Genomic DNA, 26,828 nt, shown 5'->3' with positions numbered 1-26,828 from the left:
GGCTTAAGCAAGGGGTCACAGGCTTGTCTGAAGCCCCCCAGCCCCTCCTCTGCCAACAAGGCATGTATGAGAAGCAATGAACAACTGAAGTGCCACAACTATGAGTTGATGCTTCTCATCTCTCCATTACTATCTCTATCTCTCTCTTAAAAAAAAAAAGTAAAACAGAAAACTATCCTATTCAGCGTCCCCAAACTTTGGCCCACGGGCCACAATTTGGCCCCCTAAGGCCATTTGTCCAGCTCCCGCCGCACTTCCAGAACGAGCAACTCTCTCATTGGTGGTCAGTGAGAGGAGCACTGTATGTGGGAGCCCTCCAATAGTCTGAGGGACAGTGAACTGGCCCCCTGTGTAAAAAGTTTGGGGACCCCTGCTACATTATATATATTTTATATATTCTGCTAACAAAAATTAGTGGATATTTTATCACTTCATATTCATTTTTAAATATCTCCTAATTTTTGTGCGCAGTGTGTGTGTGTGTGTGTATATATATATATATATATACACGTGTTCTGTTGCAATTATAAAATAACACATTAAGATAGTTTATGGCAAACTTACCTCTATAATAAAAGAGACAAAGGTCAGAGAGCACGAACCAGCGTTTCTTCCACAGCTTCATGCCAGTACTGTCCTGCATTAAATCAGCACATTAAAGAACTGATTTTTCATTTTAGAAAATTAAAACTTATTTCTGTTGCATTTATTTAAATTAAATTATAAAAACCAGGTGTGTTTAATATATGCTACACAGAAACTTAACTATAAAGCCAATCAAAGTTTGGTGCCAGTTTTCTAGGGACTTGCATCATATTAAGATATTCTAAAACATACTGGTCTCTGCAGAGTAATACTGTCATGTAAAGGGGACACTGTTGAGCAATCTGATTTGGTTTCATGTTTTTAAGCCATGTGAAATTTACTCTTCTAAAGACATGCCTGCCAGCATGAGGATAATGTACTCATGAAGCAGCACCTGCATTCTGGTAAACCAGACTTAATAAATATGTTAATCTTCAACAAAGAGTAAAATATGTGAACTGAAATTATTCCAAAGGTAATGTGATTTAAAGTGACTGGGCTCAAGGAGCCTTAGCATACAAACACATTTCATAAAAGTACTTTTCTTCTTACACATACAGTTTGTGTTTTGCTCATCCTGCAGAAAAGAGTGCCTATTTGGCAAATCTTTCTAAGTAATTTGGTTTATAAAAATACCAAGCCCCCCCAAAATTACAATTTTAATAAAAATTATCTTCCTATATACAATAAAGTAAAACTGCAAGATATAAGGAAACACAGACACTCTTTCCCCCAAAAAAGAGACCAGTTTGGATGTGTATCGATCACTACTTCTTAATTTATTTCTAGCTATGACCATTACCTAATAATGACTTTAGAACTAAAGAAATTATAGGAATGAAAATCTCTTGAAGTAAAAGATTTTCCCTTAAAACTGACAGCTACACCAAAGAAAAGCCAAAAATAAATAAATAAATTAATTAAATGGTATATGGTATTTTCAATTTCCTAATTATATTCATGGTATTTTCAATTTCCTAATTATATTCTTTCTTTAGTACAGGTAATTATTAAAAGTTTGGATTTTCATGTGGCTCTACAATTTCTCTGTCAGTCTTACACCTACTATAAATTAAACACTCATGATAGAGAAATTGGTTGGTAACACTTTGCAATACTAAATTAATCAAGGGATCAAGAAACAAAAATCATTTAAAATAAGGAGTTCTGTAACTCTACTATGCTCAATATTGCACTGAGCTACTTGAACATAATGTGGTCTTACTAGAAATGCTAGTCAAAAAAATCTTTTAGCTTGCATAAGTTTAATTATCAGATGGTTAAAATATAGTAAACAATCTTTAAATACAAATGAAAACTTGGTACCCACGTTACATACCCATCCAATTCAGTGAGGAACTGGCAAAACTAATTTGCCTGTATAACTGGGAATCCAGTGCATTTTTGAGACAGTCTTCCAATACATTGGTTTAGCTGCCACCCAACTCTCAGAGGGGACAATGTCTAATGAATGCTTCATATAAAATTCATTGTAAATTTTTAAAGAATATAATTATTAGGTAATCTGAAAGCAGTTAGCAATATTCAACAGGAAAAATATGCACCACCAATGAACTATTATTTTAACTTGTTCTGTATACATCTGAATACATGTAGACACAGAGAGACAGAACAAAGACAGATAAAGGTCTGAATGCAAAATACATCATCATTTCAGTTATCTGGTGGTCACTTATCTGAAATCCAGCTACAAACCAGAAAGTAAAAAAAGAAAACAACCTATTAGCAGCCAAAGTAGATGCCATAAAACCCAATGTACATGCATCCTTACTAATTCTGAAACTAATGACAAAGTTCCAAAAAAGCTTCATTTTCAGGTCACCCAGACATCAGAACAGTATGAACCCCAACTTATCAGGGTGTCTGAGAGTGAATCATGCTTGGGAAAACAGAAAAACAAGAAAAAACAAACAAACGAACGAACAACAGTATAAACACTTAAGAAAGTAGTCTCGAAAGAACAGAAGCAAAAATCCGTCAAAAATAAAAAAATCCTAAATTATAGTCCAATTTCTCTATAAATTAAAGCACAGAAGTATATAAATGTACATTTTTCTAATAGTATTTTTATGAACAGAAAAATGAACAATACTCCTGTAAGGATTTTTCCATTTAAGAAAAATTTCTGCCCATGTAATTTTAGCATATTATTCCTAACACTTCATGTAGTACATGCATAGCTTCAAATCTAGATATACATATAAAAAACACACATAGTTTCTGTATTAAGTCAACAGCCATTACCTTTTCATTCCTCATTGTTGCCCTAATATTCTTAGTGGTAATAAGAAAGGAAAGAATCTTGATGATCACTCTTTCTCCATTTTACTGAACTGTCTTAGGAACATTCACCAGAAAAGTCCCTTTTGATTCTATCCTTTTTTTCCATATCAAATAAGAAAAAAAAATACCTGTTTATAAAGCCAGCCTCGTCTGACCACTGGTGCATTAGGATTCCTTTTAATTGAATTTGATCTCTTTCCAAAATTATGAACTTTTTTTGAAGCCCGTGAAGTCTAAATAGAAAAAAGCACAACGTGGTATTAACGACTAAATATTTGAGTTTTTTACCTTCATTATTTTAATCTCTTTTCAGATTCCTCTGAAACTTGTAGGTTTTAATCTTTTCAGATGAATTATTGTAATTCTGCTTTTCCTGGCTTAGTTCTTTCAAGTGTAATAATTCTGCACAAAGACTTCCTCCCTCAGTATATTACAAAAGGATCCCAAGTTTTAACATATCTCCCTTAAATATGGATATATACTTTTTAGAAAGGTATCGAGTGTGGCAGTGTTTTGTCCTACTTGTTTTATAAATTGAATGAACCTTGAGTAAAAATTATTAACAAACCTGTAAGAATAAACCGACAGAACTTTGTGCTATCTATAATTAATAGTTATTTAAATTAAAGTTAGTATCAAGTCACAAGAAATATTGAAACATAAACTATAACAAACATAATATAGCAAGTCAGAACAAGACTGGATGGATCTACTTAGTACCACAGACAACCATGAACTTGAATGACATCAGACAGATGGTGCTTACTACATTCTTAAAGGTATACATAAGGATATACAGTCTTTAAGATACTGCTATGTATAGCATAAAGATTTATTTTGGCAGAAACCAACAAACATAAAGACAAAGAAGCTGAGATTTAATTTCTGTATAAAAGTAATATCACCTCTTATTTTTTAACTTACCTAGAACCTTTGAAAATCTACCTTATTTCAGGTTTTGTTTTGCCTCAAGTATATTTTCTTTGATAAATTTTAATTTACTTTTTAAAATACATTTTTAAAAAAGATTTTATTTATTGATTTTGGAGAGGAGAGGGGGGAGAGAGAGAGGGAGGGAGGGAGGGAGGGAGGGAGGGAGGGAGGGAGGGAGGGAGAGAGAGAGAGAGAGAGAGAGAGAAACAGAAAGAGAGAAAGGGTTGGGGAGGAGCGGAAAGCATCAACTCCCATATGTGTCTTGACCAGGCAAGCCTGAGGTTTCAAATGGCAACCTCAGTGTTCCAGGTTGAGGCTTTATGTACTGTGCCACCACAGGTCAGGTTAATTTACTTTTAATGCTTAAACACAATATAAAACTCAAATGGTACAAAAAAGATATACAAGGACCAGTGTACTTCTCTCTCACCCCTGGGCTCCAGCACTCAAACAAATCCTACATACACCCTGTAAGACAACCAATATCTCTGTGTGTACTTCTGTCTACCATCTAAAAATAACCATTTAATAGTTACGGAATATCATTTTTTCCCTCTCAAATGACTTCATATATAATACCCACTCTTCTGTTCCACTATTTTTTGGACCTTACTACATAAATAGAATGTATACTCTTGTCTGTGCTATAAAACTTTTTAACCTTTGTAAATCAGATAAGTGAAAATTCGTGTTCTTTTCTGATTTTAACTAGCATTTTTCATATTATAAAGAAATGTGAGCATCTCTTACAATATAGTTTTAAAGTAAAAATTCCCTTCTTCACTCTTGAAAGTGATTTTACATATTTGCCCATTTAAAAACTGGGTTTGTAAGCCTTTTTCTTACCGGTTCATAGCACTTCTTTAGTTATAAAGGAATTATTCTTTAATTGTTATGTGACTTGCAGATGCATGCGTGCATGATAATTTTCTATGGTTAAATTTCTCAATTTGACTTCTGGGTTTCATATTATATTTAGAAAGCCCATTTACATTCTGAATTTCTTTTTTAAATAAATCTTCGATTGTTTTCTGTAGTGCTTTTGTAGTTTTCTTTTTAACATTTCAATATTTGATCTATCTGGGAAATTTCTGGTGTAAAGTGTGAGGCACAGATCCAATTTTCTGGACAATGACTTAGTGAATTCTAGTCCATCTATCTTTTTTCTCGATGTTAATTAAAATATATTAATGAACCATCATCATACTCAGTTATCCTGTTAGCATTTTATATTGTACAGAATTATAAAGTATTTACACTGTTTGAAAATTTACATTTAGTTGTATTATTCCACAAAATTTCATTTAAAAAACCTTAATAGGCATTTAAAATATATAACTGTTTATTAACCATTTCTTTACAATTTCATAATTTACTATTACAATTGCTTTTATTTTCATAAAATATTATTTTCTAAAAAATAAAGATTATTCTTTATCACCCCTTGATTCTTTCGCTATCTATTAATACAGGGAAGGGCAGTATCTCTGGGGCAATTATTTGTTTATTCAGATTTAGTAGCAAATTTTCCAGGAGTTTGAAAAAATTTTACATTAAAATTCTAAATTTAAAATAATATTATGTTTTAAAGTACAAGAAGCAATAAATACAAATTTTAAAGTAGACACACAACTCTAGGATCATAGATTAAACAACACTGTAATTTCTGATTATAAAGAAAAACCACCCACTTCTTTCCATATGGTACTTTTCATACATTATATTCTAAATACTTCATGGTTATCAAACACATTGGTATTGAGTTTCTCTTGAGCAGTAAGAGACTTTATACATTTATTTTTAGATAGTGTAAGCCTGCTCAATCTAGGCCTACTTAATAGTCAGAAAACAGAATTTCTAGGCCATTATATTAATCTTCACCTTTTAAACTTAAGTTGATTCAATAAACTGAGATTCTTTCATACTAACATCCATTACATTTGTAAAATTATTCAAAATCTGAACTCTGTAATATTTTTAAAAATGTAATTCATTGAATCATTAAAATATAATCTTATTACTTTATATTCCAAGCCACTGCTTATATAAATTACCTCAAATGTAATTAGGTGCATGTAATAATAAAAATGAAATGATTATTCTATAATTCTAAAACCCATGAAGAGTAATAATAAAATACTGACTACCAATTATACCAGCTATCAATAATTAACAGTAAGCACAATAACTTACTCTGCCTACAGGGCTCAGTGGATGTACTGCATAATCTGAAGTCATGTTATAGTTAGAAGCTTCATTTATCATACTTATAGGTCGTTCCTTCTTTTCTTCAGATGTCATAGTTGGAACAGTCCTGAAAACATATGTCAGAATGCTAGTACTTGCTGTAAATGAAAACTGCCTTACAATCAAGTTTCCCTAGAGTTAACAATGCTGGTGGTCCTATGTTCTCAAAACAAGTTGGATACGAGGTAGAGCTTAAATAAACTCTAGAGCTAGGACTTAAGAGTTATAATTACTATCAATAGAACTAATGCTTCTCCTAATCACAACATAAGTTATAATATCAGGTTTATTTTAATAAGTATGATATCAGATATTCTACTTGGTCATCTTACTGGAAATTTAAAAACTTAGCTACAGATTATTCTAATATTGAAACAGTAACAATGATATCAATAACTAATATTTGTGAACAGATTTTTAGCATATAATATTTTAACACATTTCATTTGATGCTTATAAAAGTCTTAAGAAGTGGTTACCACTTTCTCTGACTTAAGGATGAGAAAAATGAGCTCAAATTAGTTTAACAATCTGACTAAGTTTACAACTTCTGACCTTACACTCTGGGCTCTTGAACTGTCTTCTTGAACTAAGGGAAAACATCTTCTGAAATTACATTCCCCATAAAAGCTTATTCTGTACACATATAGTAAACAGATGTCATTCCGTTATTATACTTGATTGCAAATATCCAGATAAGTGAAGTGCTAAGTTGTACTGTATTAAATATAGATAACAGCAATCTCAAAGCTAACCCCATTCTGAACAAAGGCATTCCATGAAGCTCTTTACTTACTGTTCATTCACTACAAAAATACAGTTGTCCTGTGATGGCTGTCCCGTGACTGGGTGTTTACAGGTCACTTTCCTTTCATTATGGCTGAAAGAAAAGAGAAAATGTGTGTATGTACTTTTATCACCATAAATGTTTTTCTAATATTCTGGTAGCAAAATAGCCACTTCTTGTATTATGGCATTAAAGTTAGGAAATAAAGGAGATGAAATTCAAGCCCCCAACTGCTGAGATTTCTAACACACCTTTTCTACTACTATCAACTGTGTTTGCACATGTAAATGCTACTTAGTTTTACAAAACAGAGAAGCGCACCCCTGTAGTATGACTTCAATTTGTCTGCAAGACCACTGCATTTTACATGTGATAGGTGGGCTACCAACACAGGGATGAGTTCTACCCACTCCCATCATTTAGTGTATCAGTTTAGGCACCTACTGTCAAATTCACACAGAGGAGAAAAACTAACAGTACTACTAAATAGGCACCGGCACATCAGAAATGTAATGGGTCTGATTTTTATGATACTTAAGGAAAATATGCTATAGAATAATGTAATGAAATCTGAAGGTGAAAACTAAAATGTTAAATGAAATGTACGAATGAATGACAACAGAAACAAAGAAAAATATACTTGTTTGCTGGAAAAATTTTGTTTTAAATTAAAAGATGACCTCTTTTGGGGGAGTAAGACCTTTGAGTAAGAAATACTATTCTTTCAAGGTGTAGTGATAAGATTAGGTCTCCTATTGTCTTCTCAAAATAAGAGTAGATAAAAATACCAAACTATTTATCTAATCCAAACATATTCAATGCCCATAGTAATATGCAATAGACATTGACATATTAAAATTACATATCATTTGAAAATTAATGTTTTTCTATTGGGTTTCATACCATAGAATAGCAATTTTCAACCTTTTTCATCTTATGGCAAAACAAATTCATTACTAAAATTCTGTGGCATACCAAAAAATATTATATTTTTTATCGATCTGACAAAAGCTATAATTTTGATTTATTCACACCGGATGGCTATTGTTATATTGGCTCTGGTCATTTCTTTATTTGATAATCTAAGAGAAAAGAGGTCAGTGCCCCTGACTAACTAGTCAGGTACTGAATGTTTTAAAAATTCTTGCAGCACACATGTTGAAAATCACTGTACAGTACAACCTATCATTGGTGTGCCTGATCTTAGAAAATTTACTTTCATTACAGAAAAAAATTTTAGTACATTATATTGAATACTGCTTTTAATCATAAGAGGTTATTACATGTGCTCTGAATTTTGGGAGCTGTATACCCACAAGCCACAGACTTTCTGGCAAACTTTAGATACTTAAGTTCCTTTTCCAAATCCTAACATCCGTTAGTATTATTTTATTGGTAACTCAGTACTTGAAATTCTACCCATTAAATAAAACTAAAACTGTATAAAATAAAAAGTACAGATACAGTTTTTAAAATTTTTCGTACTAACTATTGTGATAGTAGAATGATTATTGATGGAATATAATGTGTTTCTACTATTTCTTTAATTGGTCTACTAAGCACATAGGACTGCTAAACTATCAGCTTTTTGTAGTGGTTTGTCTTTATACAAACATATTCAATAGACATTAAGATTTGGTGGGTTTTAGATACTTATTTGGGTGGTATTTTTACTACATACCACACTACCTACAAATGACTTTCTTACCTGCTGATTTAAAAACATACAATAGTGGAAACTAACGTCTCATGGGAGATAAGACTTTATGTAAGAAGCAGTAAGTTGGTAACAGAATAACTAAGAAAACACAGCCTCTAGAGATAAGTGGAAAATACTGAAGTATTCAAATGTGATGAGCATTATGAATGTGTCAAGGTATGTACATTCTGATATTTAAACAGTAAAACATACTATGGGAAGAAGGGGGTAAAGTAACCTGTGATAGGGATTAGTCACTTTAGTAATGAAAATGGAGAGTAACTTTTTTCCCTTCAAGTTTCTCCTTCGGAAGCAGCATTTTTTTTTGTGTGTGTGTGTTTTTCTGAAGCTGGAAATGGGGAGAGACAGTCAGACAGATTCCCGCATGCACCCAAACGGGATCCACCCGGCACGCGAAGCTCTGCCCACCAGGGGGCAATGCTCTGCCCCTCCGGGGCGTCGCTCTGCCGCGACCAGAGCCACTCTAGCACCTGGGGCAGAGGCCAAGGAGCCATCCCCAGCACCCGGGCCATCTTTGCTCCAATGGAGCCTTGGCTGCGGGAGGGGAAGAGAGAGATAGAGAGGAAGGGGGGGGGGGGAGGTGGAGAAGCAAATAGGCGCTTCTCCTATGTGCCCTGGCCAGGAATCGAACCCGGGTCCCCCGCACGCCAGGCCGACGCTCTACCGCTGAGCCAACCGGCCAGGGCCGGAAGCAGCATTTAAGCTAGAGTTGGCTGAGTGATAGAACAGAAATATACAAATTCTTCTTATAAAATCCAATCCTGCACAAAAACAACAAATAACTCCCTATATATTGCATTATTTCCCGTGCTATATGTCATTTCACCTGGGAGGAACGGAGTAGACTCTAATCCCAATATTCTAGAAGCTCTAAATAACCACAAAATGGCTCTGCAGTAACTATCAAGAGACCACACTGACTATCTGAACACTAAATAGATCCGAGTACCCATTAGACAAGGATGTAGGACAATGAGGAGATTTAAATAATAAATAAAACGGAGCCCAAATATTCTTTTTCCTAAATGTGGGTATTAGTTAAATTGACATTTTCATCACCATATCTTAAAGTAAAACTAAATAAAAATCTTAGCATTCCATCTTAGTTAGCAGATCAGTGACTAAAACCTATATAAAACATGAATCTATTTATATTCTTTTATTACTTATAGCTCTGGTATCAAATTAACATAACTCATATAAAATCTACAAGGCCTTTACTATTTTTTTTATTTATATTTTTATTTTTTTTTATGTTTCTGAAGCTAGAAACGGGGAGAGACAGACAGGCTCCCGCATGCGCCCGACCGGGATCCACCCGGCACGCCCACCAGGGGGCGATGCTCTGCCCCTCTGGGGCCTCGCTCTGCCACGACCAGAGCTTCTCTAGCGCCTGGGGCAGAGGCCAAGAAGCCATCCCCAGCGCCCAGGCCATCTTTGCTCCAATGGAGCCTCGGCTGCGGGAAGGGAAAAGAGAGAGAGAGGAAGGAGAGGGGGAGGGGTGGAGAAGCAGATGGGCGCTTCCCCTGTGTGCCCTGGCCGGGAATCAAACCCAGGACTTCCGCATGCCAGGCCGACGCTCTACCATTAAGCCAACCAGCCAGGGCCCCATTACTATTTTTAATAAAAGAAATAATCTTTCCTAGTATATCTGCCTAAAAGCTAACATAAAATAAACAAAGAAATTCTCTCAAATGTTTATTCATTTGTTCTGACTTATACAATAGTCCTAAAATCTGGCTCTTGGTTACTAATTTTAAAAAAACACAGTGCATTTTCTAAAACATTAGTTCCAAAATCTGTACAATGATGCATTTAAAAAACTTTTTATTTATTAATTTGGGAGGAAAAGAAGATGAGAAAGAGAGAGAAAGGAAGGGAAAGGGAAGAGAAGAGACAGAAAGAGCATCAATTTGTTGTTCCAATTTGTTGCATTCACTGGTTGATTCTTGCATGTGTCCTGACCAAGAATTGAACCCACAACCTTGGCACATTGGGACGATGCTCCAACTGAGTTACCCAGCCAGGGCTGTACAATGATGTATTTTAAGTTACAATCACTCAAAATTACTAGAGGTTTCTATAAAATTTAAATTCAAAAGAATGAGATTTTATAGGCTATTAGAAAAATATTGTCATCTCCTATAAAGCAACATATTTAACAAATAGAAAAACTAGAATAACGTTTTCTAATCATTTCCTCAAAAATGAACTAAAGTAAATGAAAATATGACAGCAAAATATCAATTCCAGTCTTAACTGTATGAACATGGTAATTTTCCACTACAAGAATTGTCCATCCTCACTGCTCTTAGGTAAGTGTATTTTTAAATGTATTTTTAGATATTTAAATATTTCCTTATAGATATTTTTAAATTTCAAAATCGTTCCTTCTTATCATAATGGCATTTACACTTCATTTTTATAGTATGTTGCATTTTTAAGTATAACACTGATAAAAGATAAACATAATTTCTAAATCATTCATAAAAACTAAAAATGATTTAGATAGTGACAGCCAATAAACAACATCAGTGTAAATGAAATCCAAATGAGTCTAAAAAAAAGTTCCATAAAGGCATCTGTTAATGTACAGAATTTTTCTAATACTGAATACATTAATTCTTTAATATGTATAATGACTGAGCCCTATAGAAGGTAGAAGGCCCACTATGAAGTATCAAATCTGACCACTGTCCTCAGTACAGAGGAGGAGTACACAGGACCGTGGAGGATGGCAGGAAAGACAGTGGTTTCAAGCTTTTGCACAACTCAACCAGTTTGTCCCCTGCGTTATTTATAAAACATACGCTTTCATCCTACAGTTGGTATCCTTCTGGTAGTCCATAAGTTTTATTTTTTGGAAGGACCTCAAAATTCAGATCAGGAGTATCATCAGTTTCACTGATGCTTGTGTAGTAGTGTGTTCCAGTGCGATCCTTATATTATGGAACGATTTGAATAGCATATAAACTCCATTATTTGTTTATGCATGACTTTGTCTGTGAGACACTCCAGTGAATGCAGAAAACCGCACGCCACAGAATTCCAGCCACACAGGAGTACACACATTGTACATCAACACATCAAACACTTACCAGCTCCTTGAGCTCACTGCCTGTGTTATAAAGCACACTCATCCAAACGCAGTTGACACAACTTCCTGCCTAGTTTCATATATCCCTACTTCCAGCACTTCCCAATAACTCACAGTAACGCACAAACTGAAACCCTTCCAATGATCATTTCTACACGCAAACTGAAGGTCTTCGTCAAGGCAAAGAATATTTGCAGTATTTGTGTATTTCTTATCCATTGAATATATGTGAAACTTTGCAACCTCTTTGATTAGGTTCCGATGATAGTTTGCGTGTGGGACTAATAATGTACTTTTTGAATGGTATGCTCCTAAACCCATTTCCACAGAAGTCCCATGTTTTCCATTGCAGGATTTTGAACAGTAGGGTGATTTTTAGGAACAAATTTGCTATATTATATCAAAACTGCCTTATTACTATATTAAGTAACATACCTCTATGTTATCTGAAATACATTTGAAGCTTTGATAGACAAGGTGTCATATTTAAAATTCTTGCCAGGGATTTTATGCTCTTCATGATAGAAAGGAGAAACTGGAAAGATATGGTTTTATATAAATTTGTGTCTCTAGATAGAGGAATACTTATAAAGAAAGGCTAAAATTCAGGTCTTGATATGAAACGTACTTATAGTCACAGAACAAACTAATTCCCGTCTTGTCTCTGAACTCACCGTGGCACAGCAAGATGTCTAAACTTTTCTAAATATAATGCTAGGTGTTCACCTCCTCTTTCTTCCAGACACCTGTCTGTGGGATTTTAATGTGTAGGTTCAGAACAATGTTTCTCAACTGGGAGTGATTTCATCTCCCAAGGGACATCTGGAAAGTTTTTAATGTCACAACTGGAGCGCTGCTACTGGTATGCAGTCATTGAGTAGAGGCCAGGAAGCTGCTAAACATCTTACAATAAGCAAGAAAGTTTCTGACATGAAAGTATCCAGGTCAACGTGTTAATAGGGCCAACACTGGGAAACGCTGCACTAAGCTATCATAGCCCTCAATGATTAACTCTCATGCAAAAGCCACATTTCTTATCTCTCTTGAGACAACAGAGACTGCAGGAAATAATGGCAGTTGAGAGCACAAGTTTGGGATCAGACTACCTAGTTCTGAATCCCACCTCTTCTACTTAAGAGCTTAGGCAACTTTCTTTACCTCTCCATGCTCAATTCCCTCAATTTAGTACCAGTAGCTATCTATGTTAGAGGTTGTTGGGTTTCTTCAGAACTGTCTGAGGTACTGGAGATAGTGGTGAACAAAACAAACAAAACATTTCCTTGCCCTCACAAAACTTACTTTCTTTTCTTTTTCTAAATGAGAGGATGGGATACAGTGAGACAGATTCCTGCATGTGACACGACTAGGATCCACTCAGCAATCCCCATCTAGGGCCATCCCCTGGACCAACCAAACTATCCTCAACACCTGCGGTCCACGCTCAGACTAATGGAGCTATCTTCAATGCCCCAGGCCAACGCTTGGACCAGTCGAGTCACTGGCTGCGAGGGGGAAGAGAAGGAGAAGGAGAGAAGCAGACGGTTGCCTCTCATATGTGCCCTGACCCGGGATGTCCACACGCTCGACACTCTATCCACTGAGCCAACGGGCCAGGACCCTACAACTTACTTTTCTAGTGAGGATGTTCATGAAGATTAAGAGTAAACACTATAAATATACCCTGAAATACAAATCTTTGATTATTATTTATTTTTATTATCAACTACAGGGCTTTTATCATATGTCATTGTCATTAAATTACTGTTGAGTCAAGTGTTTAAATTAAAACAGTTTAAAACAGCACCTACCCAAGTAATGGTTAAAACTCATATTATTCCATTACTCATTATATGTTGTTAAAGAATAAAGATGTGATGTCTCTTGGGTTTTTTTTGGGGGGGTGTTGTTTTTTGCTTCTGGCAAAAATACCTGCCCCTAATATGTCAAAAAGATAGAGGAGAAAAGTAATTCTAATATAAAAGCTCCAGAGGAAGATTATGTTTTCATGCTAGCAAAGGCAGTATGTGAGAAGGTTCTTAAATAGTGACAGCACTTAAAAAAAAATGGACTCAGCTATTCCAGAGAGTTCAGGGCTGAAGGAAATGGGTCATATTCCCTAGCTCAATCTGAGAATCAAGCTGTATCTGTATCAGAGGCCCAGATAAAATGATTAGATCAATGCTATTTTAGAAAAGACATCAAGAAATGGACAAATAGCATCATAGCAACACAGATTGCTGTTCTTTAGCATTATGTCCCCTTCACCAGTGGTGCCCAACCCCGGGCCGCGGACCGGTACCAGTCTGTGGGCCATTTGGTACCGGTCCGCAGAGAAAGACTAAATAACTTACATTATTTCCGTTTTATTTATATTTTTAAGTCTGAATGATGTTTTATTTTTAAAAAATGAACAGATTCCCTCTGTTACATCCGTCTAAGACTCACTCTTGATGCTTGTCTTGGTCACGTGATACATTTATCCGTCTCACTCTAAAGGCCGGTCCGTGAAAATATTTTCTGACATTAAACCGGTCTGTGGCCCAAAAAAGGTTGGGGACCACTGCCCTTCACTATTTACTACCAGACATTAAATCATTCACTGTAACTAGAGGATCAAATGAAGACCTGCTTATTTACAGCCTCTGTGGAACTATTTCATTCAACAATAATTTGGTTTCAAAGGATCTTAAGATGAATAAATCAGTTGAGTATAAACTAGTAGATATTTCTATCAAGTTACATAAACAACAAATTAAAAATGACATGTTTACCGGAGACAGAAGTTCATTAGTCTACCCAATTGCTTTTCAAATCTTCTATACTGTGAATCAAATAATGATGCAGGTAACTGTACCGAAAAGCTAGGTTAAGCTGTGTTACTTTTCAGCAGTTCTGAGCTTTCTGGTAGCTTACATAAAAAGGAAAAGCCGATAAACTACAGAACTCCTATAACCTATTTATGGAAACAGCAATTTAGTGCCATTGGAGTAGCAGGTGCTTTTATAGAATGAATAAGTAAAACTGCATGGCAGTGCTCTAAAGATGGGAAGTCCGAATTCAGTTCCCTTTCCAGGGTCACACTGCAGTTCAGTCTGCTACAATCTTTTTTTTTTTTTTTTTTTTACAGAGACAGAGAGTGAGTCAGAGGGATAGGCAAGGACAGACAGACAGGAACGGAAAGAGATGAGAAGCATCAATCATTAGTTTTTCATTGCGAGTTGCAACATCTTAGTTGTTCATTGATTGCTTTCTCATATGTGCCTTGACCGTGAGCCTCCAGCAGACCAAGTAACCCCTTGCTGGAGCCTGCGACCTTGGGTTCAAGCTGGTGGGCTTTTTGCTCAAACCAAATGAGCCCACACTCAAGCTGGCGACCTCAGGGTCTCGAACCTGGGTTTTCCGCATCCCAGTCCTACGCTCTATCCAGCCCCTGGGTCTTCCGCATCCCAGTCCGACACTCCACTGCGCCACCGCCTGGTCAGGCATACAGTCTTCCTTTAGTGGGAAATATCATGCCAATGACATCTTTACAGAAAGGAAAGACCCCCCCCCACACCATACACACACATTAAATAGATGCATAAAATGCACTTGATGCACATTTCAAATATAAACCCCAATAAAATTAAGGGTTTAGAGAAAGAAAAAAACCGATTTGTTTGCTAACATACAGGGTTTTAAATTTCTGGTAAAATGATACAAGTTAGTAATACTTAAGTAAATATTTCATTCTTTTTTAAAAATTCATTGGGGGGAGGAGAGAGAGAGAAAGAGAAAGAGAGAGAGAGAGAGAGAGAGAGAGAGAGAGATGGGAAGGAGCAGGAAGCATCAACTCTCACATGTGCCTTGACCAGGCAAGCCCAGGGTTTTGAAACGGTAACCTCAGTGTTCCAGGTTGATGCTTTATCCACTGTACCACCTCTGGTCAGGCTGTTTCACTCTTAATAAAATGTTATTTCAAACCACTCAAGGACAAAAATGATAATATTCAACACAATTAACAATGAGCTGACAAAACCCCCCCCAAAAAAAAAACCTGGTTTAAAATTCCTGCTATTTAATAATAGGCCAAAACTATGCAACCTTTGTTGAATGCAAGAAATCATACATTTTTTAAAAAGAAAACATAAATCTTATATTTATATATAGGTAATATACCATATAAATAGTTCCTTAAAACACTGAAATTTGATTATTGCAAAAATAGGTGTGGTACCGAGTACTAAATTAAAAAAAATAAAATTAAAAATTAGAACAATGCTACACTGGTTAGTACAAATATTCCTTGAAACAAGTATAGAAAGGAGCTATTCCTATTTAAAAATAACAGCATTGTGATTTTCAGGAGATAGGATCATTCACAATGATGTGATTAAGCATCAAGGACTGGCCCGTCTTACTCAGGCCCTCTCACAGTCGCATCCTGGCCGCACTCGTCTAAAATATCACGTGCAGACCACACGGTCCAGAGGTGAGATGAAAGTTTCTCTTTATATATGAATTTTCAGAGTTTCCTCAAATCTTCCTGGCCATCTTTTTCTACAATGACATTAGCCAGATGTTTGGGCCTTGCCTAATTCAATCAGTGGTAAGCGAACTTACAGCAATCCAGAGTCCCTGCTTTTCCTGTGGCCCACCTAGAGGAGTGATTAAAATGAGGCTATATTATAACAGTAAGAAAAAGGTGGGAAGGGAGAAGCTCATAGTTAAGAAAACATTTCATTTTCCTTAGAAAAAGCAACTCACATACATTCCAAGAAAACACTTACTAGAATATTCAAAACTACATTTCTCCATTCTATCTGTTAAAAGAAGAATATGGTTTCATCCACTTTTTTCCTTTGGGAAGCTTCGGGAGGTAAAGAGAGTGATTTAACCTGAAGTTAGAACTCTTGAGGCTTTATTTGTACTCTCAGAAAATTTTCAAAAGTATTTTGGCCAATTAATAACTATGTCTTGGCTACTTCTTAGTATTGCAACTCTTTCTTGTGGAAATATCTGTATTTGTGTGTATTTAAAAACACCTTTATATAATGAGTAACCCCAGTTACTACTGTTTTAATACAAAATTCACTGTTTTCCAACTTTAGAAATAAATATTGAAGTTGCTATTAACATATTGTCAGTAACAGCCAATATCACTTCTAAATGATATGTTAGACAAAGCACGCTTTATTAGGTAATGTTTTATATGTGTTACTATGGCAACGAGATTGAAAATTTATACACTATGTATAAACAAATACGTATTTTTAAAACCCTGTCCCACAGAAGAAATTTTGGTTGTCTCTTATTAAACTCTGATGCAAACCATTTGTATGATTTGCTGTGAATCATGCATTTCCCATGAGAAAGAAAGAAAGGATTTCATTTAGTGTAAGAATAGAGTATCAGAGTGGTTTGGCAATTCTTCTGGCAACCCTGGTAATGAAGCCAGTATCATGACTTGGATTCTTACGGGAACCCAACCCATAAAAGCAGCCACATACCCACAGTGTTGTTAAGACTAGACTAGAGCAAGGCAAAAGAGGTGTGGCAACTATGGAAGCCACTGTATTCAAATTTAGGTGGAAACTACAGTCAACAGCTCAGATGTGTACTTAAACAACTTTTTTGATTTCATTATTCTTTTAATCAAATAAATCAACAGAAATCATAAAGTCTTATCACTTTGAGACTCAAACAGTCTCAAATTAGGTTAAAGAAAAACATACTTGTAGCAGTGACTTTTATATTAGCTACTGTATTTATTAAATCAATCGGTTCTATGGTAGTCCATAGATAATATAAATTTAAAATACTGATAAATTCATTAATGTTTTATACAGATAAATATTTTATTTTCATTTTTTAATAAAAAGGAGAAAAATGTTATGCTGAAATTTGACGACCACAATGACTGCTTCTGCAATTTATTTTTAAACTGAAAATATGCTGGCATGAAAAACTGTGCCTACAATTAAAGGCAATGTTTTAAGAACAAAAGAAAAACACTAAAAGCGCCCTGCCTCTTTTTAAGAAACTAAAATCTTTAAGCCTTAGTTATATGAAGAAATAACCACTGATTAGCAATCTACAATATTGTAATTTTTTTTCCTCAAAACATGAGAAGTATATATTTCCTTTCCCCACATTTAGTTCTACATGCCATTTGCCTTTAACTTAGACCTAACTGCTTCCAGACATCCTGCCCAAACCTCAGTGATTCACTTACCCACCATCGACAAATTCTTCTATGGTCTTAACCCTTTTCTCTTCTACCCATTCTCCTCTCATTATTTAGAAACTGGATAATCTCAGATTGCCAGAGGGGTGGGCTGGAGAAAAAGAAATCACCATATGGGAGCACCTCACTGACCCAGCACTGACTTGTAAAACCATCACCTTAAACTACCACTTGGGGTCCCCGCTCAGTGCTGAGCACGCTCAGTTGTCATACTGTACTTAAAACCTGGCAATCAATCCTCACACAGCTGCTCTGACGTATTACTATCTTCGCTTTACAAAGGGGTAGTAAACTGGGCTCCCAGAATTTACAAGGTTGTCAGGAGTCACAAGAAGATACGGTGAAGAAGAGGTGCCTCCAAGGTCCAAGCTACATCCTTCTCAAATCCTCATCTTTCAAGTTCAACTGCTGCCCCTTCTGTGACTCGTACCACAGCCCACGAGACTTCTCAGTTCTGCCCTACATCTTCCCACATATTTCTGCTCAATGGTACGAAAACAAACAAAACAAAACACTACACTTTCCTTAGAAGCACTTCCCCTCTTCCACAGACATGACCACGCAGCCTCCTTCTTCTCTCCTACCTCACTGCCTTGCACACTCTAAGTCTACGTCTATCTGAAGCATGGTAATAAAACCTTTCCTGACTCTAATTTAATTTTAAACCCAGTATCTCAAATGGCCAACAGATATATGAAAAGATGCTCAGCTTCATTAGTTATTAGAGAAATGCAAATCAAAACTACAATGAGATACCACCTCACCCCTGTTAGATTAGCTATTATCAACAAGACGGGTAATAGCAAATGTTGGAGAGGCTGCGGAGAAAAGGGAACTCTCATCCACTGTTGGTGGGACTGTAAAGTAGTACAACCATTATGGAGGAAAGTATGGTGGTTCCTCAAAAAACTGCAAATAGAACTACCTTATGACCCAGCAATCCCTCTACTGGGTATATACCCCAAAACCTCAGAAACATTGATACGTAAAGACACATGTAGCCCCATGTTCATTGCAGCACTGTTCACAGTGGCCAAGACATGGAAACAACCAAAAAGCCCTTCAATAGAAGACTGGATAAAGAAGATGTGGCACATATACACTATGGAATACTTCTCAGCCATAAGAAATGATGACATCAGATCATTTACAGCAAAATGGTGGGATCTTGATAACATTATACGGAGTGAAATAAGTAAATCAGAAAAAAACAAGAACTACATGATTCCATACATTGGTGGAACATAAAAACGAGACTAAGAGACATGGACAAGAGTGTGGTGGTTACCAGGGGTGGGGGGGAGGGAGGACATGGGAGGGAGGGAGGGAGGGAGTTAAGGGGAGGGGGAAGGGCACAGAGAACTAGATAGAGGGTGGCGGAGGACAATCTGACTTTGGGCGAGGGGTATGCAACATAATTTAATGACAAAATAACCTAGATATGTTTTCTTTGAATATATGTACCCTGATTTATTAATGTCATCCCATTACCATTAATAAAAATTTATTAAAAAAAAAAACCAGTATCTCTTTTCTATCTTCATATGCTTTAAGGCTTCGCAACCATCTTCCACTCTTAGCTGCTCTGCTCAAAGTTATCACAAATTTATATATGTTCCTTCTCATTTCCTGATTCGTATCAAAGATTTGAGTACGAATAACAACAATTGTAAAGCACAGGTTTTATAAAAGCACCCAAAAGGAACTGAAAGTCTTGCTTCTCCCAGTAGGAAAATATCAGTATGAAGTAATGCTGCAGGTATAAAGCTGTTTTCGTTTTTGGTTATCCAGAGATAATTTCTAAATCATTTCATGGGAAAAACTGCTTAAATAAAATAAACATACACATTTAGAATCTACAAAATAAACACTTGATAATAGGTTTTAAAGAATTTTAGAAGTAATGCAAGAATAATTCAGTTAACATCATAATGGCTACAAACAAAATGTACCTATCATATTCATAACTGTTATCCATCCTGAGTGTTAGGCATAATTACATTTTAGATCATCTGTAAATTATAAGCAAAAATGACTAAAATGATTTAGGTAATTCTTTCACTTGTAAGTCATCTGAGTAAATCTTAACTTTTAAATGAAAAATTCAAATGACATTTTATGTCATTTATATTTTATGGTTAAAACATAAATATGATTCTTAGAATATACAGAACCACCAAAGTAATTTGTAATCTACCAAAATAATTTCTGCCAAGAATTCAAGGATCAGGTGAAATTTCTTGTTCACATCCAGAAATCACCCTGTAAGAGTAGATGGCTAATATCCCATCATCGCTTTAGTTCAGGTTCTTGTGTCCCCAAGATGCTTAAAACCCCCACCAAATATTAGCTCAACTTAAATGTGCTAGCAGAGTGAGATTTCTTGAAAGAAAGTAAAATTATGTCACTCACTTTGCTTTAAAAAGTTGTTGGTACTCAGGCCTTTTTTTTTTTTTTTTTACAGAGACAGAGAGTCAGAGAGAGAAATAGATAGGGACAGACAGACAGGAACAGAGAAAGATGAGTAACATCCAATCATCAGTTTTTCGTTGCGACACCTTAGTTGCTCATTGATTGCTTTCTCATATGTGCCTTGACCGAGGGGGGGGGGGGCTACAGCAGACCGAGTAACCCCTTGCTCAAGCCAGTGACCTTGGATCCAAGCTGGTGAGGTGAGCCCGGGGTCTCGAATCTGGGTCCTCCGCATCCCAGTCCGACGTTCTATCCACTGCGCAACCGCCTGGTCAGGTGGGCCTCTTTTAATGTAAAATACAATGGTTTATATACAACTACAATTTAATGAATGAGAAGCCTAATTATTCTATCTAAGGTTAAAGTATACGATTGAATGATCTTTACAAAAAACACTTGTGAATTAACCACATAACAGAATGAAAGGAATGCTTTCTTGAAAAGTTATCTATACTGCTCACAAAATTAAGGGGATGTTTCAAAATGAGTATGAAGCGATAAAATATCCCCTAAGTTTTACGAGCAGTGTATATCACCTGCATAAATAATATATTAATTGCAAAACCCTATTGGGGTTGGGGTTTTTAAATAAAACTAATCAATGTCTGACCAGGCGGTGGCGCAGTGAATAGAGCAGGGGTCGGGAACCTATGGCTTGTGAGCCAGATGTGGCTCTTTTGATGGCTGCACTTGGCTCGCAGACAAATCTTTAATTAAAAAATAATAACGTTAAATATATAAAACATTCTCATGTATTACAATCCATTCATTTTCTACCGCTCATGTTCATGGTTGCAGGTGGCTGGAGCCAATCACAGCTGTCCTCTGGGATAACACCAAATTTTTATTGGACAATGCCTAATGTACATGGGTCGTTGTATGGCTCTCATGGAATTACATTTTAAAATATGTGGCGTTCATGGCTCTCTCAACCAAAAAGTTTCCCGACCCCTGGGATAGAGTATCAGCTAGGTATACAGAGGACCCAGGTTCAAAACCTGAGGTCACTCACTGCCTTGAGTGTGGGATCACAGACATGACCCCATGGTTGCTGGTTTGAGCCCAAAGGTCTACCAGAGCTCCCGGTCAAGGCTCTATGAGAAAGCAATCAATGAACAACTAAGGTGCCACAATGAAGAATTGATGCTTCACATCTCTCTCCCTTCCTGTCTGTCTGTCCCTTATCTGTCCCTTTCTCTGTCTTGCTCGCAAAATAATAAAAAGCAAACAAAACTAAGCAGAACCCCAACTCAGAAATATGTCAGTAATTAGAAATATTATATTCTTCTTGGCATTTAAAAGCAATAATGTGATATATCTGAATTAATAAAATTCTAGGAGATATATATAGTATATATCCTTATACTTCTTAATGAATGCTAATTAATGTTTTATTGTAACATATTAAATGGAAGGGAGCAAACAGATTAGAAAAAGTTAATTTTAAGCATCACATCTTTATGTCATATTATTTGAATGTTAACTTAATTTTAACCTGCATATAAATAACCACACAATTTCAAAAAAGATCCAATTATTGTATTGTAGATGAAATATTCTTTCCTAGAGGCAAACTGATAATAGCCTTACTAACATTATAAACAAACAGAAAAGTAAATAAACAATAATACAAAGGGAAACCATTGAGGAATTATTGATTAGAAAGGCAGAACCAGGAAGATGTCACACAAGTTGCTGCCATTTGAATTGAGCCTCGGGGCCAGCAGTAGTCAGATGTGGCTAGTATTTTAGCACAGACTGAATGGAAGGGGCACAGAAATGGGGCTGAAAATCCAGGCTTTGAGTAACAATATATTTATTATATAGAATTCGTAAAATAAGTTTTGAAACAATGTATTTGCTCTACTCCTCTTATTTCAATATATGTATGTATTTAACCCTGAAAATGTCCAATACTAATGTACTTAGGTGATGCGTACAGCACTTAATTCAGGCTTAGTTTAGTCAGTAAATCATCCTCAAGCACTGAGAAATTTCTCACTTACAGAAGAGACAGGAGTGAGACAGAACTCTGACCCAGAATAGCAGAGGAACACCCACTTCCTACAGCAGAGACACAGATACAGCGAGTAGAGGCAGCAAGGAAACCCAGTGGCCACTGCAGTGCATGTGATGGCAGTCTTATACCCCAGACACACACTTCCTTCTAATCAAGTACAAGGCCATGGTATGCTAGCAGCTGGTTAGGTAATCAGCAGGTCTCATTATCACAGTGAAGATAAATCTCTATAACACAAAGATCAAGATATTCTCCTCACTCATTTAAACTTTCTCCACCAATTCACTTATTTATGCTCATATATTTATTAAGCATCTAATATGCACAAGGTATCATGCTGTCCACCGCTAGGAAACAAAAATATAGTTTGATATTATATACAGCTTAAAGAATACAATTCCGAGATCTCGGTTTACTAACCTAAACCCCAAACTTGAAGAATAAACAGGACAATTACAATTTTCTATCAGGCTTCAGTACTGGTGGAAAGGATTCCTCAAAGCATACTTTATTCACTAGAAAACAGACAAGCACTTGATCCTCTACTGCTTTAGACTTGAGTAAAACCTTTATGTCAATTTCAGGTTATCGCCCTGAAGCTCTGCTCATCACCCCCCAATCCTTTCCACTGCCCGATTTAAATTCCTGTTCACACAATGAAGTTTAAGTAGCTTCTCCTCACTTGAACTTAATGGTATTTGGGCTAGTGACCTCCAGTGTCATAATGCCTCAAAAACATCTTTGTTTAAAATGTTTAATGATATATTTCAATTCATGATTATATAACTTATCGATTAAGTTTAAAATATAAGCTATTTTAAAACCACGATAAAAGAGTTTAAGTGGATTCAATATAAATTTTTAAAGGGCATAAAATATTCATGAGTTCTCCATACACTTAAATTTTCTAGCTTTGGGCATAATTTTCAGCTGGAAGCTGAAAATTCTGCAACCGATGGGAAAAACTGTGAATCCTGAATTAAGGCTGTCGAGTAAAATAAAATGAACTTGAAACCCTACTTCTTTATTTCTTATGCTTCTAAATATAGAATAGTATAATGTACTATGAATTGTAATATGAGGCAGTTATTGCTAATTCCTCAAATGTGATATCTCTACACATTGACATATAAAAAGCTGATTTAGATAATTTTCTTTCAGTACCTAACCATCTTATTTACATACAAAATATGTACAAGTCTTATTCCTTTAACTGCTTCAGAAAACTGATGTGAAAATATTTCACATATATATTTATTAAGAATTTTCATAATGCCTTTCCCTCAACTAAGAATTATAAAGTAGAAGATGCCTGTACTAGAAGAGAAAACTTAAATATTCTCTAATGGACCTTGAAATCACAAGACTGGTTGGTTCCAAACCTGCATGAAAAGAAATTATACCTAAAATGGCAAAATGTAAAAGACTTTCAAGGCTTCAGTTTGTACCATATTAATAGTATAAAATTTAAAAACTATCATCCATCTACTCAAAATGGAGGAAAAATCATAAAAAAAAAAAGAAGCAGCTACATAAAAAAAAATCTTACTCAAGCCCCGGCCAAATAGCTCAGTAGATAATAATGTCATCCCAGTAGATAATAGCATTTAGGGCACTTTTTTGATTCCCTGGTCTGGGCACATACAAGAAACAGTCAATGAGTACACAACTAAAAAACCAACAAAGTGGAACTAACTGATGTTTTTCTCTCTCACTTCCCTCCCTTTCTTTCTCTCTCTCAAATCAATGGGAAAATTAAAAAAAAAAATCTTAATAGCCTACTTCTTAAATTAATGCTTTCAAAAAAACTAAACAAATTTACAATAGTGCAATTCAAAGAGACATGAATTAATATTGTTAAAAAATAAATATTTAAGGGCCTATTACCCAGCTTTTATAATCAATGGCAATAATTAACTTTCTTAGTTTCTTTAAACACCAAAATATTACCTACAATACTCTCCTGTCATTGTATTGCTCTTACACTTTAAGTTAATGAAGATTCCTATTTTGAATCAAATTCCTGAAACAGACCACATAATTAGAGAATTAATATAAATAGCAGCAGCTTCAAGAAACTGTTAGTTTAGACTAATATAATTTTTAATAAGAACATGATATAATTATATTGCATTGCTAGCAATTTATGGAAAATTCTGAGAAGTATTCACTTAGTTCTATTTATGAAAAGAAAATCAAGTGTTTCCTCTGAATAAATTAAAAACTAACAAGATAAATTAAAAATTTTTAATGAAAATCTTTAGGCTTTAAAGTAATTCGCAGCTACCATGCATTTTATGAAGCATAAAGTTAAAGGGAGATTAAGAGCAAAATTATATCTTAAAATGCCAAAGTCATTTGAAAACCTAATAATGTATCAAATTTCTACAATAATATAAACTTCAGTTACAGAAACATTTATAATATATAAATCCTAGGGCTACAAAGATTACTTATTACAGATCATTAATTGAAAAAAAAAAAAAGGACTATTGCTCATTTAGCCCTTAGCTGTTTATATATAAAAGTAACAAGAACTACTCACCAGCTTTCATCAAAATCACATTCGTAAACAGACATTCAACTACCAGCAAAAAGGATAATCAAATGAAAAAAAACCAGATTCAACTCCTTTGTCTGAGCTGCCTCCAAATGAGCACTGTGGGGACTAAGCCCTCAGGAAACGCACTGTGGCTGTCAGGCTGGCCTGCCACTCGGCAAGTCTGACACCAGACCCACGTCACACACCAACATGTCATTGCAGCCGTAAATTAAGGCAGCTTCATGAGGAAGAATTTGTTGTGATTATGCATGTTTTCCAGCCTTAAGAGTAACATGTGACTTCAATCCCCTTCAAGTTGGCACACAGTCTAGGGTAAAACATCAGCATATCTGTTTGCAAATCACTCTTGAAGGAAAATGTTCAGTGAGAAACTTAAAATAAATACATATTTCCTGTTAAAACTGCAAGCCTAACACAATTTAAATGATTCCTTTAAGTATATTTTGTTGTTTTCAAAATTGATACATACTTATTTCAAAAATTCAACCAATAAAAGTATAAAATTGCCAGGAGTTTCACCAAACAGAAATGATAATAGCTACTCATATTTACTGACCACTTATTATGTCAAGCATTTTATAAATGACATAGGTTCTATAATTATCTTCATTTTACTGAAGAAACTGAGGCACAGAATAGTTAGGGAATGTGTCCAGTCATGATGCTAATAAGTAACTCAGCAAGATTCAAACCTTGGTGGAGGGCCTCGACTGCCCATACATTTGATCACTGAGCTATACTGTCTAGCAGTAAAGATAACAGTGGAGGATATCCTTTTAGACCAGAGTTTGCATACACACGTGCATGTGTGCACATTCAACATAGGGCAACCAAACGATGTTGTTTTGCAACTCTCTCTTTTTTTTTGTATTTTTCTGAAGCTAGAAACAGGAAGGCAGTCAGACAGACTCCCGCATGCGCCCAACCGGGATCCATCCGGCACGCCCACCAGGGGGCGATGCTCTGCCCATCCAGGGCATCGCTCTGTCGCGACCAGAGCCACTCTAGCGCCTGGGGCAGAGGCCATGGAGCCATCCCCAGCGCCCGGGCCATCTTTTGCTCCAATGGAGCCTTGGCTGCGGGAGGAGAAGAGAGAGACAGAGAGGAAGGAGAGGGGGAGGGGCAGAGAAGCAGATGGGCGCCTCTCTTGTGTGCCCTGGCCGGGAGTCGAACCCGGAACTTCCGCACGCCAGGCTGATGCTCTACCACTGAGCCAACCGGCCAGGGCCTTTTTTTAATTCAACAATATGTTGTGAATTAAACACAAAATATCCCTGGTGGCTCAGGGGATAAAGCATCAGCCCTGTGTATGGATATCCTGGGTTTGATTCCTGGTCAGGACACAGAAGAGAAGCGATCATCTGCTTCTCCTACACTCTCCTTTCTCTTCCTTTTCCCCTCCCACATCCAGTGGCTCAATTGGTTCGAGCGTTGTCCTGGGCACTGAGGATGGCTCTGTCAGAGTAAATCAGCCTTAGGTGCTAAAAATAGCTCAATAGTCAAGCATCGGCTCTAGATGGGATTGAGGGGCAGATACCGGAAGGGACGTGTGTGGGAGTCTGCCTCATTATCTCCCCTTCTCTCACCTATACAAACGAACAAACAATATGTTGTGAACCACTTTCCATGTCAGTAATTATAGTCTTAACTTTTCCTTTTTTTGATGACTGCCCATCACAATGATCTAAACCTGCTTACAAATACACTTCATTTTCAGTTTTTTGTTATTATAAACAATAGTGAATCTGTAACTGTACAGACATCTTCGTGCCTTCTGTGTTTAGTTGCGTAAGATAATTCTTAGAAGTGGGATTGATAGTCAAAGCATGTGTGTTTTTCACATTTATATCCTTTGTTTTCCAAAAAGAGGTAAA

General features: G+C 35.9%; 1 protein-coding gene across 18 annotated transcripts in view; it reads right to left on the bottom strand.

Moving 5' to 3' along the window:
• Positions 1 to 26,828, bottom strand: part of PLEKHA5 (pleckstrin homology domain containing A5) — a 268,347-nt gene that overhangs the window by 96,861 nt on the left and 144,658 nt on the right. For 16 of the 18 annotated variants that reach the window (XM_066264577.1, XM_066264560.1, XM_066264562.1 and 13 more), the window contains exons 4-7: positions 6,866 to 6,949; positions 6,016 to 6,136; positions 3,018 to 3,122; positions 565 to 637 (exon numbers count right to left, since the gene is read on the bottom strand). In XM_066264577.1, the coding sequence (XP_066120674.1) occupies positions 565 to 637; positions 3,018 to 3,122; positions 6,016 to 6,136; positions 6,866 to 6,949 (383 nt within the window). Of the gene's footprint in view, positions 1 to 564; positions 638 to 3,017; positions 3,123 to 6,015; positions 6,137 to 6,864; positions 6,950 to 16,275; positions 16,311 to 26,828 lie in introns of those variants that run through there. The other 2 variants (XR_010730034.1, XR_010730035.1) reach the window with 2 other exon arrangements.

The sequence above is a fragment of the Saccopteryx bilineata genome, chromosome 1, assembly GCF_036850765.1.
Source record: "Saccopteryx bilineata isolate mSacBil1 chromosome 1, mSacBil1_pri_phased_curated, whole genome shotgun sequence".
Classification (NCBI taxonomy): Eukaryota; Metazoa; Chordata; class Mammalia; order Chiroptera; family Emballonuridae; genus Saccopteryx; species Saccopteryx bilineata.
This window is presented reverse-complemented; position numbering and strand designations above follow the sequence as displayed.